This window comes from Carassius carassius, chromosome 10 (genome assembly GCF_963082965.1).
Source record: "Carassius carassius chromosome 10, fCarCar2.1, whole genome shotgun sequence".
Classification (NCBI taxonomy): Eukaryota; Metazoa; Chordata; class Actinopteri; order Cypriniformes; family Cyprinidae; genus Carassius; species Carassius carassius.
In genome coordinates this window covers 4532657-4545727 of record NC_081764.1, presented here as the reverse complement: position 1 = coordinate 4545727, position 13071 = coordinate 4532657, and the positions used below count along the sequence as shown (strand labels likewise).

The following is a 13071-nucleotide window of genomic DNA, read 5'->3' as shown; positions in this document are numbered from 1 at the left end:
ATTACAAAAAGACCAAACATTCTTAAGATATTTTAGTACTTTAAATTAGACTAATAAATTATCTACAGACAAGTACCGGTATATCACTTTTTTTTTTTTACTTTAAGCCCCAAGAAATGATCAGAATTATTTTGAATCCAGAAACTGTAACCCAGTTCATCTTAATAGGTGCATCAAAGTCATTGTATGCATGAATTCTTTTTAAAGTAACAAAACATGATCGCCATTGACCTGCCTGTCTCACAAATGTAAAAAAATTAGTTTTTCATATGAAGTCAGTATGACTACACCTTAAATGCAATTGGTGGTTTGTATTAAGATTTACAGCAGCCATTCCCAAACCAGCTCGTCTAGTATCTATATTTGCATGTACTGTAATGTTGATCAGCTAGACATATGGGGAGATATACAGCAAAGGGTAAACATTACCCAACACTGTGTTTACAAAAACATTAGCAATGCCCAAAGTCATGAGGAACTTTTAAAAAGCAGACCATGATCAGCTCTTGGCAGTCCAGATGGCGGAGCTGGCAGCGGTAATTGTGTGTGTGAGTGGAGTGTGTTTGATGTTTATCTGTAGGAATGGAGTGGACCTTTGGGAAGGTCATTAGCCTGTTTACTCTCCAAGGACAGAACAGAGCGGTCAGGCAGAGGGGATCCACTGTGAAAATGGAACCAACAGCTAACCTAAATGATATTCTCTTCCTATGATAAGCCTTTCTGTATTACATTGATTTATGGCCCCTTAAACACCTTTGAACTACCATTGGTCTGTGGTGATTACGCATTCTTCGATTCCGCCTTCTTTGACATGGAAATGGATATTCGTTACAAGCATATAACTGCAAAGGTATTTTAAACTTCTTTTTACCCCAAGCACAAAATGAGAACAAATTTTGTCTTGAGTACAGTGGCATGCAAAAGTTTGGGAAAACCTTGCAGAATCTGTGAAAATGTGAATAATTTTAACAAAATAAGATTTTTTTATTATTTTTTTTTTTTATTTAGTACTGGCCCTGTACACACGAACGTGGTTAATTGTAAAACCACAGCTTTTTCTATGCGGTTTGGCTGTTCGTCCACACACAAATGAAGCACCAGTTCACTGAAACTGGACATTTTAGAAAACGCCTGCCAGTGTGAGGTTTTTCAAAAACTCTGGTTGCAGTGTTGTTGTGTAGACCGAGAAACGTACATTTTGGCTTGTGACGTCAGAGCCAGTGCTGTTATCTTCGCCTACTAGAAACTTTTTCAGGCTTCTGATTGGCCAACATGGATTTACGGTTGAGATTATATCACCACCTGTTGGTTTGGCATGCCCTTGACAGTGCTTTTTGGCCTGCGTTTGCGTTCTCATGTGAACCGTGATTTTTTTTTAAATGGAAGGAAAAACTGTTTTTAAAAATACCCGTGTGAGTGTGGACATGGCCTAAGACATTTTACATAGAAGTTTACATTTAGCCGATACACTAAATCAAATTATACTATATTTTTTTAAGGTAAGTTGATTGCAAACAGTTTATTTTAGCTACATTTTATTAAAAAAAAAAGTATATATATGCGCCATTAAAATAAAAGTTTTGGCATCTGCCAAACAGAAAAACTTATTGGGCAATGCCGATATTTTAAAATACAATTGCAAATTGTGGCCTATATATTGGTCAACCACTTGTCTTGTTCAAATCATTATTATTTTTTATTTTATTTTTAAGTATAAAGGCTTGCAAATGCCACATTCTGTTGAATTAAAGGCTGCATTTACACTGCAAGTCTTAAAAGGAACACTCCTGGTAAAAAAGTTTTACCATTTTCAAATCCATTAAACCGATCTCCGGGTCCGGCGGTAGCACTTAGCTTAGCACAGATCATTGAATCTGAATAGACCATTAGCATCTCACTCAAAAATGAAGGTAAAATTCATTAGTGAAATAAAGTAGCGCCAAGATGATAGTTATTGTAATGAATTCAAATGAATTAATGAGAAAGAGAGAGAGCGAGAGATAGAAAGAAAGAATAAAACCTGTTATCACCTCATTGCTGAGAAATTTAATGTACCTTTTAGCTGTTGTATTTCTAAAATTTATGGGGCAGGGACTGAAAACCAGCTCCTGAATAAAGTTTCCATATCAATAGATCTTTATGGGCAAATGTGTCGCCCTCGCATTTGGAGTTCTGCAGGCAATCAGATGCGTGTTTAGACTAGGGCTGCAACTAACGATTATTTTGATAATCGATTAATCTGTCGATTATTTTTACGATTAATCGGTTTATGTACTTATATTTTAGTTTTTTCCATTTTTTCCCCAAGTAAATTATTAATAAATGGTCTTTATCCTTCAGCATAGATTTTTAAGAGATTTTAACCATTTTGCACTGTCATATCCTCATCAAAAATATACCTGGAGTTGTTTTATTGTGTTAGTAATCCTTTGTCGAACTCTTCTGCAATCAGAACACTGACCCATACTCTAGCAAATTTCACAAGATTTAAAATAATGTTTTCACCATGGCAGTCCTTAGAGCTCCTAAAGTAGTTTAACATCCCGAACGAAGCTTATTAAGGAATCTTTCAGAACATATTTTCACAAAGAATAAGGATAAAACAGAATAAAATTGCAGTGCATTGTATTTTATTATTTACTGGGAAACAGCTTTATAGCTTTTGCTGTGAAATTGTAAACAATCCTTCAAAAAAAGTGCCAATGGCATGAAACCTGAATGGAACTCACAATTTAAAGTAAAATCCATCAGAAGGTTGTCCAGAAAAAAAAAAAATCGGACACACACAAAAAACCTGCTGTGTGAAAAAGATCAGTGAATACTTAGAAAAAAAGTGCATTTCAAATATCTTTAAACATTTACCTCTCTCATTCAGTCATAATTAGGCTGCACGACTGAATTTTGAACTGGTAAACGACAAGCTGATCACAGAACATGTTTGTAAAGCTTTAAATGTTAAGTGTTAAAAAGCAACGTTATCAGCTTTTACGACTAAACATTTGCAAACAACATTGTACTGGAGAATCTGCACAAATAAAAGTCTTAGGGGCCGTTCACATATCGTGCCTAAAAACGTGTGGAAAACGCTAGGCGTGCCGCTTTCTCCTTCTTTCCAAAGCGCTCGGGCAGAAGCGCCCCTGAGGCGTCTGCCTTTGATAAGCAACCATGACGTGCTCTCTCCTTGAAGACGCGGAAATTTCAGCAAAGGATAAATGGATTTGCAGCTCAAAAAAATCGCTTGCAGTAGCTCTGCTACTAAATTTATTTCAAAATGGAAATCCATATACAACTATGATCAGCTGTTGCTTTCATCTTGACTGAGCTTTTAACGTTGTTACGGGAAAGGATGAAGCTGATTGGTTAGTTCTTGTCACATGACCCGCGATGCGCTTGCAGCATTCTGAAAAGTTGAGATGTTTTTAACTCGATGCGGTGCGGTGTTGGAAATAACAAACTTGAGCGCGCAAAAGACGCGATATGTGGACGTCCCCTTAAACAGTTCAGTAGTGCAGAGTTTACAGGTTACTCTTCTTTTTTGAAGGCTCAAAGTAAAGTACTCCCAGTCTCCCACATCCCGCTAAATGCTGCAGAGACGCTGTTCGGGAAGCACATGACATAAAATGAGGCCAGCTATTGGCTATTCGCTACTTCTCCTGCTGTACTGGCTGAGTAAAACCTCCGGTGGCTCATTACTGCCACACTTTGGTCACGGCAGATTTGAAATATGCACGAAATGAGCCGCTTACGACAAATAAAAGTTATTCAGCAACGAATCGATGACTAAATTAGTTGACAACTATTTTAATAATCGATTTTTATCGATTAAATCGATTCGTTGTTTCAGCTCTAGTTTAGACGTAGGTCAGATGTCCAGATATCAGATATGTATCTGATTTAAAACCACGTTTGGAAGTGGCTCAAATCCGGATTTTTGTGTTTGTACGTGTGCAACAAATTACCATCTGTTTATTACCAAAATAGAATTTTTTGACTCAATCTCATTTGATAATAAACTATACCACCTTATTTTCATTTGTGTCAATCTAAATTTGGCGCCTTTACTAATTGTCTACATTTAAATTTCTCTACTTATTATTTCTTTATTATAAAGTGCCTTTCTTTCATCATCACGGTCTCTTCACTGCATTATTGCATCCCATAAAAGACATTTCCCAAATGTTTCTTTATTAGCTCTCCTCTTACACTGGATGACAAATCCTTCTAGAATGATGTAATAATCAATCACTTCCTGCTTTCGAAACAAGATTATCATAATTAATCCCTATTCAGGGAGGCATGTAATGCAGGAGGCCTGCTCTTACCTTAACTGAGATTGTAGCTTAGCCCCTTTGGTGACAAAGTCCTCCCAGGCAGGATAACTCGCCTACAGAACAAACAATGAGAGAACAAGATAGGGTTAGTCAGGGCAAACCAGAGTAAATCATTATACTAGATTAATTACATAGCTAAAAATTAAAAGAGGTACAGAATGTATTGTTCATCTGAATGTCATGTAAACAAGGTACAACATTTCTAAACATTTAATCACAGTCACTCAACAAGTTTCCATTTCACTGAATCACAGAATGTCTTTTGGTTTTTCTGAGTACATTCCATCTCATTAGTGATCACAGTAAGATTACATTTTTTTTTTTGCCCCAATGTTTTTTTTTTTTTTTTTTTTTTTTTTTTAAATCTAATCCAAATAAGCGTATTCTATTTGCAATAACAGGTATCAGTAACAGCTGATCCCACTTACAGAAAATCCCATAAAATGCTGACTTGGTCTATTTTTACAGACAGGGTCCATATACTTCAGCACTGTAGCCCAAAAAAAAAATCTAAAATATTATTAATTATATAAATACAGTAACAAAATTATAAAATACTGTAATGTTATACATGCCCCTTCAAATAAATACTGATAGCTGCTTTCTTGCAATGAAACAAACTAGTTAAAACAAATAAATAAATAAAAATAACTTCAACACATTTTGACGCAGTGAAAAATACACAGGATCATTATTTGGGGATGGACTTTGTTCTTTAGGGTCAATACATTTCTGAAATAGGAACTACAGTCTGATTTGAATAAAATTTGCATAATTGTTTGCATTTCTTCCCACTACAGATGAAAAATATATCAAGTCTTCCAGTTAATTACTAAAAATACACCTACCTGGAAATGCTTTGTAAGGAGGCCATAAAACGTAATTGCTCTGACATGGTTTACAGTCTACTGTCTTGCGGGTGTCAACCAGATCTCTCAGTTATTAAAGCACATGATCAGGGTAATGGCTCTTCCAGAATTGAATTTAAATGTGAGGTGATCATGGAAGACAAAAAGACTAGGCTATAACATTATAAAATATATTTATATATAAAAAAAAGTTATTTTAAACGTTTTATTTTTCAAATACTCCTGAAAAAAAGCTGTTTTCAACAATGCTAATAAGCAGCAATTTTTTTTATTTTCTAATTATTGAGAGTGCATGTAAATACTCGATAATGTATTTAAATAATGCATGTAAATACTCGAACGGATTGAATGTGCAATGACACAGAAAACAGTGTAATGACATATGAAGCGTGGAATGGGCAGTTCTTTATTTTGAATAAAGTGTTGTATAAATTCATGTCCTGACATTATAAAACTCTCCTTTCACTTGGCAACTGTGAAGTGGAGCAGGACAACCTCTGCCCAGTCCTAGTTTTGGATTCCTATCCACAGGAAACCTGTTTTAGGCATGTAGGAGGGGCATTTTTACTCCATGATAAATATGAGCAGCATGGCAGAGCAGTTTATATCTATATTTATCCATAAATGGATAAAGTTCTAAAGATAAAAGTTTTACTTTCAACATATTTAAAACATAATCCCTTTTTATCCACTAATTAGTAAGTACATTCATCTTGGGTACATAGGTGATACACTTTCATACTGTTGGCGATACTAATAAGTAAAGATAAATTAAGGCATTTAAAATTGTAGCTAATGCTAATACACACTGCAAACAGTGTGCTAATGCTAGGGATGGGTACCAAACTTTGATGCCTTTATGGTATCGAATGAAACACTTTGATACTATGAGTATCGAAAAATTATTAATCTTTCGGTGCCAAATTTCGGTTCCAAAAGCCAAGCGGCCATTGTTTTTTTTTTTTGCCAAGCGGCTGTGTCTGTGTGAGCTTGTAGCATACGTGCATGTAAGGACCTAAATTCGCCGTGATTGGCTGTCCACCACCACGTGACGTGACGGGGAGGTTTTCTGAAGATACTAGCAGTCACATAACACAAGTGTATTTGTTTTTTTCTCAAAATGTTTCCGTTTTACAATGCCAAAGAGGTCTAAAGTGTGGCTACACTTTATAAAAGTGGATGCCGAGTCAGCAAAGTGCAACATATGCAATAAGAGTATTGCAACCAAAGCCGGTGTTAATGAAGCATTTGTTTGGATGAGTGTTTTGCCCTCCCTCCCGGTTTAGTTTGGTCTACTCCATTGCGTATCTTGAAACACGCCCCGTTTTACGTCGTCTAAAAAACAGAGAGAGAGAGACAGATTTATTCGGTACAGCGAATTTCTCTAAGCAGCAGGCCACTGTATACGTTCACTTAAAACATAACCGACTGTGTTTACGAGAATACTTGCAGAGACAATTATTTTGATATAATTGTGTGTGTATGTGTTCATTCAAAAGTTACAATAAGCGCAAGATGAATTCATTCTCTGTACGCGCATTGTCTGAAATGCTGCTCGCAGCGCGTGCTCTGAATGAGTGCGCGCAAGCTCCGAACGCGCGCGAAATGTTTAAAACGCTTGAATCAGCAATATTTAGAAACAAGTGCAAACGATCAGCTACGATCCGTTTCACCCCTTCAAGCGAGTGAACAACGCGAATCAAGTTAGGAATTTTACATCACTATTCACGATAGCCCATCGGACTGGAAAACACAATAGACTCGGGACGTGGGGCTAACGATTTTGCGAGCCCTGCACCGCAGATCTATCCAGTTTGTGAAACACTGGTTTCGTTAAACAAAATAAATTATTATTTTAAAAGATTGACTCATCTATCGAAGAATCATCGGTTCACTAATTGGATCATGAACTTGTATTACCGAGCCAAAGATAATCTATTATTGAACATCTCGAATGAATAAAGACTTCAAGTTCATCTGTAAAGCACATAAAGCTATCGTTTGAGTTTATAAACTTCTATTTCATGCATGATTCGTATGGATCTGCTAACTGAATGCAAAGTGTGAGTTCTAGAAGAATGTTTGTGTCTTGATGAGCATGTATCGCTCACTAGGAGTCGCTAAATGAACAGCTGCTGTTCTTTTCTTTTTTTTTATCCCCAAATCCCCAAACTGTTTACTTAAATATTAAATTAATAAATGACATCAAAACAGGGGCATTTGCGTTATGATGTGGTGGGCTGCTTTGGGCCAGAAAGTCCAGGGCAACTTTTTGGTCCCAGTCCGCCCCTGAATGGCCCACCCCTATCCAAAAAGCACAAACAGTTGTATTAATAATGTTATCCCGAGTATGAAGTGTTACCAGAATTTGTTTTAATTAAGGTGAAAAATAAAAGTTTTGTGTTTAATGTATTTGTGTTGATGTTGAAATGGATTTTAAAACATATAGTATCGAAAAAAGCATCGTTAGGAACCGGTATCAAAACTGAGGTACCGAAATTGGCACCGGATCAAAAGATTTTGAACAATACCCAGCCCTAGCTAATGCTAACATGCAATACAAACTATACAAACTATTTATAATAACTTAGGTCTTGGTCAATGTCTTACACACTCAAAACATGATCAAAGTACTTTTAGTGTACAGTATGCGAATTGGGGCACAACCTAAACTTTACTAGCTCCTTTCGGTGGCAATAATTACAGCATGTGAGGTTATCACTAAGTATGCATCTCATGGGAAACTAGTGACCATGATTTGTACACACACCTCCAGGGCTTTCCTGGCTCTGTCAGAAACTTAAAAGGACGATCCACCCACAAGAACACTCATACCAAATCTGTCCTGTGAACCATTTCCTTTTCAAACTGTCAGTTCTTTCTCCCTCGTCTCTCAGTAGAGGACCACTCCTGTGAAGTAACCCCCCAGAGCTTTGCTTTCAACTGCATGAAAGAAATATATTATCAGTTCCTGTCTTCGATCCTTCTCATCTTCGCCTGTTGCTGTGGTAAAGAGGTGGCGACAAAGAGCGGAGGACGAGGAGAGGAGAGGACAGAAAACCTGTTAGTCAACTGTATCAAGTGACAAAACAGACACATGAAGTACATATAGTACACCAGGCAGAGGTGGCAATGATGATCAACCACTGAATTTCAAATATAAAAATGGCATCCCTCACAGATGGTTTTTAAATATTTTAACTGCTACTATGTAAAAGGAAGACTGCTGTAGAAATCACCTAATTTGTTTGCAAACCACGTTATTACACTTTTGTTCATAGCAGTAGGCCTACTTTTAAATGAAAAAAAGTGCACAATACACTACTTTTGAATGCGAGTAATCGAACACAATCAAAGTAATTTTAATTGTTTCCCAGCATCAATAAATACACACACATATTATGCAATGCTATGTTTAGGGGAAAAATGGCTATACTGATACATATAAAAAATAAATAAATAAATAAATAAGAACAAGATGTAACTACAAGCAACAGCACAAATAAATACAAAGAAACAAAAACACAAATAAATGGTGCTTTTCAGTTTTTTTTAGGTACAGAAATTGAATAAAGTAATCAAATGCAAAATATATATATATTGGTTCGCTGAAGAAAAAAAAAAAACAACCGTTCGGTTCACCCCACACAGTTTGGCACGCACTGGAATCGCGGTTCAAGTTCAATCTGACAAAGCATCTGTAATACGGTTTGCACGTAAAACAGACTGGGTTAAACTAATATAACCTTTCTGTTGATGGATGCGCATTCTGGTTTCCCAGACATTACAACAATAGCGATGGGGAGAAAAAAACAAAAACACAAACAAAAAATCCTTGGACAAACCATTCACTCTTGATCAATGTGATCAATGCTCGCGTGTGCAGTGAGAAGAATTGTGCATGTACTCACCCGAAGCGTGCAAACCCGTGCCTCAGAATGCATGCAAATATTAAGCTCTCTCTGAAGTGCCGTATTTTCCGGACTATAAGTCGCACTTTTTTTCATAGTTTGGCTGGTCCTGCGACTTATAGTCAGGTGCGACTTATTTATCTAAATTAATTTGACATGAACCGAGAGAAATGAACCAAGAGAAAACATTACCGTCTACAGCCGCGAGAGGGCGCTCTATGAATATATATATATATATATATATACACACATACATACACGCACACACTAGAGCTTAGATCGGGCCCAACAAATCAAGCCCGACCCTACCAGAGCACGTTGTGTCCGAGCCCGGCCCGACACGTTCACTGTAATTATGAGCCCGATTTAAACCCGACCATTTTTAATATGTGGGCTCCGATGCTGCTGTGCTAGATCATTTAGGTTCTATCATTTAGCTGCGCAGTTATATATATATATATATATATATATATATATATATATATATATATATATATATATATATATATGTGTGTGCCACATTTAATGCACGAGACAAAGCCAACACATATGTTGTCACTCCCCACAACTTGTTTAAAATGTTTCCATACCTCCGATTTTCCTCCAAACTTGCTCAAAGTTAATTCTCCTTTTAATTTTTAAGTTTTAATTTTTTTCTTTGCTTCTTCAAGCTCCATGTTGCACTTATTCTACTGAATAGTAGCTACAGCACGCACAGTGGACGAGACGCTGCGCATGACACGTGAAGGTGCTTTATCAAGGGCCCGAAAAAAAAAATATCGGCCCGGCCCAGCCCGGCCCGCGGGTCGGGTCGACCCCGAACTCGGGCAGAGAATCTAAGCTCTAACACACACACACAAACTGGCGCACAGTGCGAGCTCACAAGAGCAGATTATTGGATCAAAATGATGCAAAAGTTAGTTCTGTAGAAATTTCAGAGGAGAGAATATTTGCTTTGAAATGTTCTCATCTAAACAATGAAATGCAGACATTTTTAAGTGTTACTTAAGTGTCCAATACTACGGCAGGCCACCCTACTCTTTAACATATTGTAATCAGCCACTGAAAAACCCAAATGGGTTAACCACTACTGAATATCATAAAGCACTCCAAAGTGCCCGAGTCATCAAGTCTCTCATTAGCACAAGCTTTGCATGTCTGTAATAGGCACCTGTGCATGCACATGAGGGTGTGTCTGCTTTAGCTGGCAGAAAGGGTGTATCCAGTATGTGTGTGTGCATAAGTATTAGATGTATGAGTGTCCGGCCAGTCTTTAACAGGCTGTGTTTCAGAGGTGATTCGCAGGCAGGCCTGTGCACGGAACATGCCATTTTTACACATGACAGACGGAGGGATTGTGGGATGGTAAAGAGGGGGAAGGGGACGTCCTGAAGCAGGAATGTGCACAGGCAGGCAGCTCCTCAGCTGTAGACTTGCGTCATCCCAAACAGGGAGGACAGAAATCATTAGCTTTCTCCAATACATCAAGCGGCCTCAAGTAGCATGGCTGATGTCAAAGAAAAGCGTTGAAGCCTTTTAATGATCTGTGTCCTGCAGGACTAGATGCTGGACGCTTGAGGGGGAGGGATATGAAACTGCTGCAAAACAGTGGTTGCTATGACGTTATGGTTACTAAATATGGCTTAAATCAATTCAGATGTTAACCTTGTCACCTGTTTTATCATGTACTTGGCAAAACATGAAGCGACAAATAACACTGCATATCTGAAGCATTTGAAACAAGGTCAAGTGAAATTAGTTATCTTTCTGCAATATGTCACTATTCAACACAATGCAACTGAAACTGCAAGCACTTGCTAAGGTTTTGTCAAGTGCATCAACTATGCTTATTTAGGCGACTTGCTATTTACATTAACTGAACTGTAAGAAATTATATAAATGCACAACAAAATATACAATTTTATAATTTTATAATTCATATTCTTTCAAATCTTGTTTCCAGATTCATGGTTGTAGGAATATGCAATAAAATGCTATTTTTGTATAATGTATAATGCTATATCCTGCCTTTCTTATCTGTACTGTGATGAATAATATTCACAAATGCAATGAAAAACTATTTCAGATGCCTCTTGTCCTAATGAACTTCAAGGAAAAACAGTATTAACATACTATTGTATTTACCCTGATACAGTGTATCAGTATCAGAGTAAATACAATCACAGTAAATAAAATCTGTAGACAGTAGGGTAATCGGATGCCAGCGATCTAAAGTACATATTGCAAACAGTGCAACAGAAGGGGAAAACTCTCAGGTTACCAGCTGTCCTTCCATTCCCTGTCTAGCTTATTGAAACCTTGTGAACCCTACCAAGACACATCTCTCAACCCGAGTCTGTGTATTATGATAGGAACCAATCTTTCACAGTATTTTCGCAGGTGAGGATGGAATTCTGTGTTATCCTTCTCTCCAAATAAATGGAGGTATCCAATGTTACCTACAAGCACACTGGTCCAGTAAAGATCACATTGTAAAAGGGCAAAGAAATCTTTGCATTGTTCCTTTATTCAAAGGACAGGTCATCCAAAAACTAAAATTCTGTCTTAATTTAAAAGTTTTTCTATTCTTACTTAATTTTGGTCATTTAGGTCATTCACTATAAGGAAAATGAGCCATCTATTCTATTTTTATGGAAGATGATACAAAGGAGGACATTAAAACCACTGTTACTGCAAAAGTGAATTCGGAGCAAAAATACTTTATTCCTGCATGACAATTAAATCATCAGACAAAGTTCCATAACCATGACAACCCTAACCATACAAGTTTGAAACTACATGTATAATAGGATGTATAAATGATGACAGAGTTGCCATTTTTGAGTCAACTATTCCTCTGATTACAAAATTTCTGCAGAACACAAACGTGTTCATTTGAAAGAAAAGAGCTGTAACACAGCTAAGAAGCAGAATCACAGACCAGTCTCGATTCAAAGAAGAAAACATTTCTCAATGTGTGAAAGGAAACATGAATTAATATGCATTCCAGAAAACACTTGCTTTAATGCATAAATGCAGGGCTGTGTTATATCAAGATTGTTGATTGTTGACGAATTAAATGGCTCCACAATCTGCTACAGTGCACATTCAGTCTGTTGCAGTTATGGCGCCTCAGTCTCAATACACTTACATACACAATACACAACATACATTCACATCAAATAACTCAGCAGCAGAGTTACACTCACGGGACACTTAGTCCTGCTTACTTAAGTAATAGCATTAAAGCTTTGCACTTTGTATTGTTTGATTCAGAGCTTATGCCTCATTGCAAAGCACACTAAGGAAAGTAGATATCCCAATTAGAAATAAATTATGCTCTTTAAAACAAATCTTCTGACATAACCCCCCACATGAGGGTGAGCAAATTATGACTTTTTTGGGGGATGAATTAAATCTTAAAAATCTAGACAATAATCTAAACATTCATAGAATTGACTTAACTTCTCTGATCCATGCACTTGGACATCAGTGCACACTAAGTTCAGGGCTATTTATTGAGTTCTAACAGGGAAAAATGCAGCCTTTGCCCTGAAGCTGTTTTTTTTGTGAATAATAACTTTACATGCAGGCAAATTCACAAGTATGGTTGTGACTGTGATGGTTGTCTACTGCCACCAGCAATACTGCATGTGAAGTCATGCACTCTATAGCAAGCATAATACAAAATTTTGCATACAAGTGTAATAACAGTAATAGCTGCAAATGTTTTATTTAGATTATAAGTCTATAGTAATTTACAAATTACCTCAAACACCATACATAGCATTTCCTTTAGATTGGCAGGTTTGAGCGCAGGAAAATACGGTTTATTCATTCAGCAAATTAATTTTGTGTTGGGCGATGGACCTTGTTGGGAATGCACTGCTTGCTTGGTGGCGGAACAGTGAACTGTGTCTTCACAGGATGCAACACTACCGTGTTGCAACAGGTTTTGTC

General features: G+C 37.0%; 1 protein-coding gene across 3 annotated transcripts in view; it reads right to left on the bottom strand.

Annotated features, from left to right (window-relative positions):
* LOC132151567 (protein MTSS 1-like) overlaps positions 1 to 13071 on the bottom strand; it is a 58768-nt gene that overhangs the window by 31325 nt on the left and 14372 nt on the right. For all 3 annotated transcript variants that reach the window (XM_059559764.1, XM_059559765.1, XM_059559766.1), the window contains exon 2: positions 4323 to 4384. In XM_059559764.1, coding sequence (XP_059415747.1) covers positions 4323 to 4384 — 62 coding nt within the window. The remainder of the gene's footprint in view (positions 1 to 4322; positions 4385 to 13071) is intronic.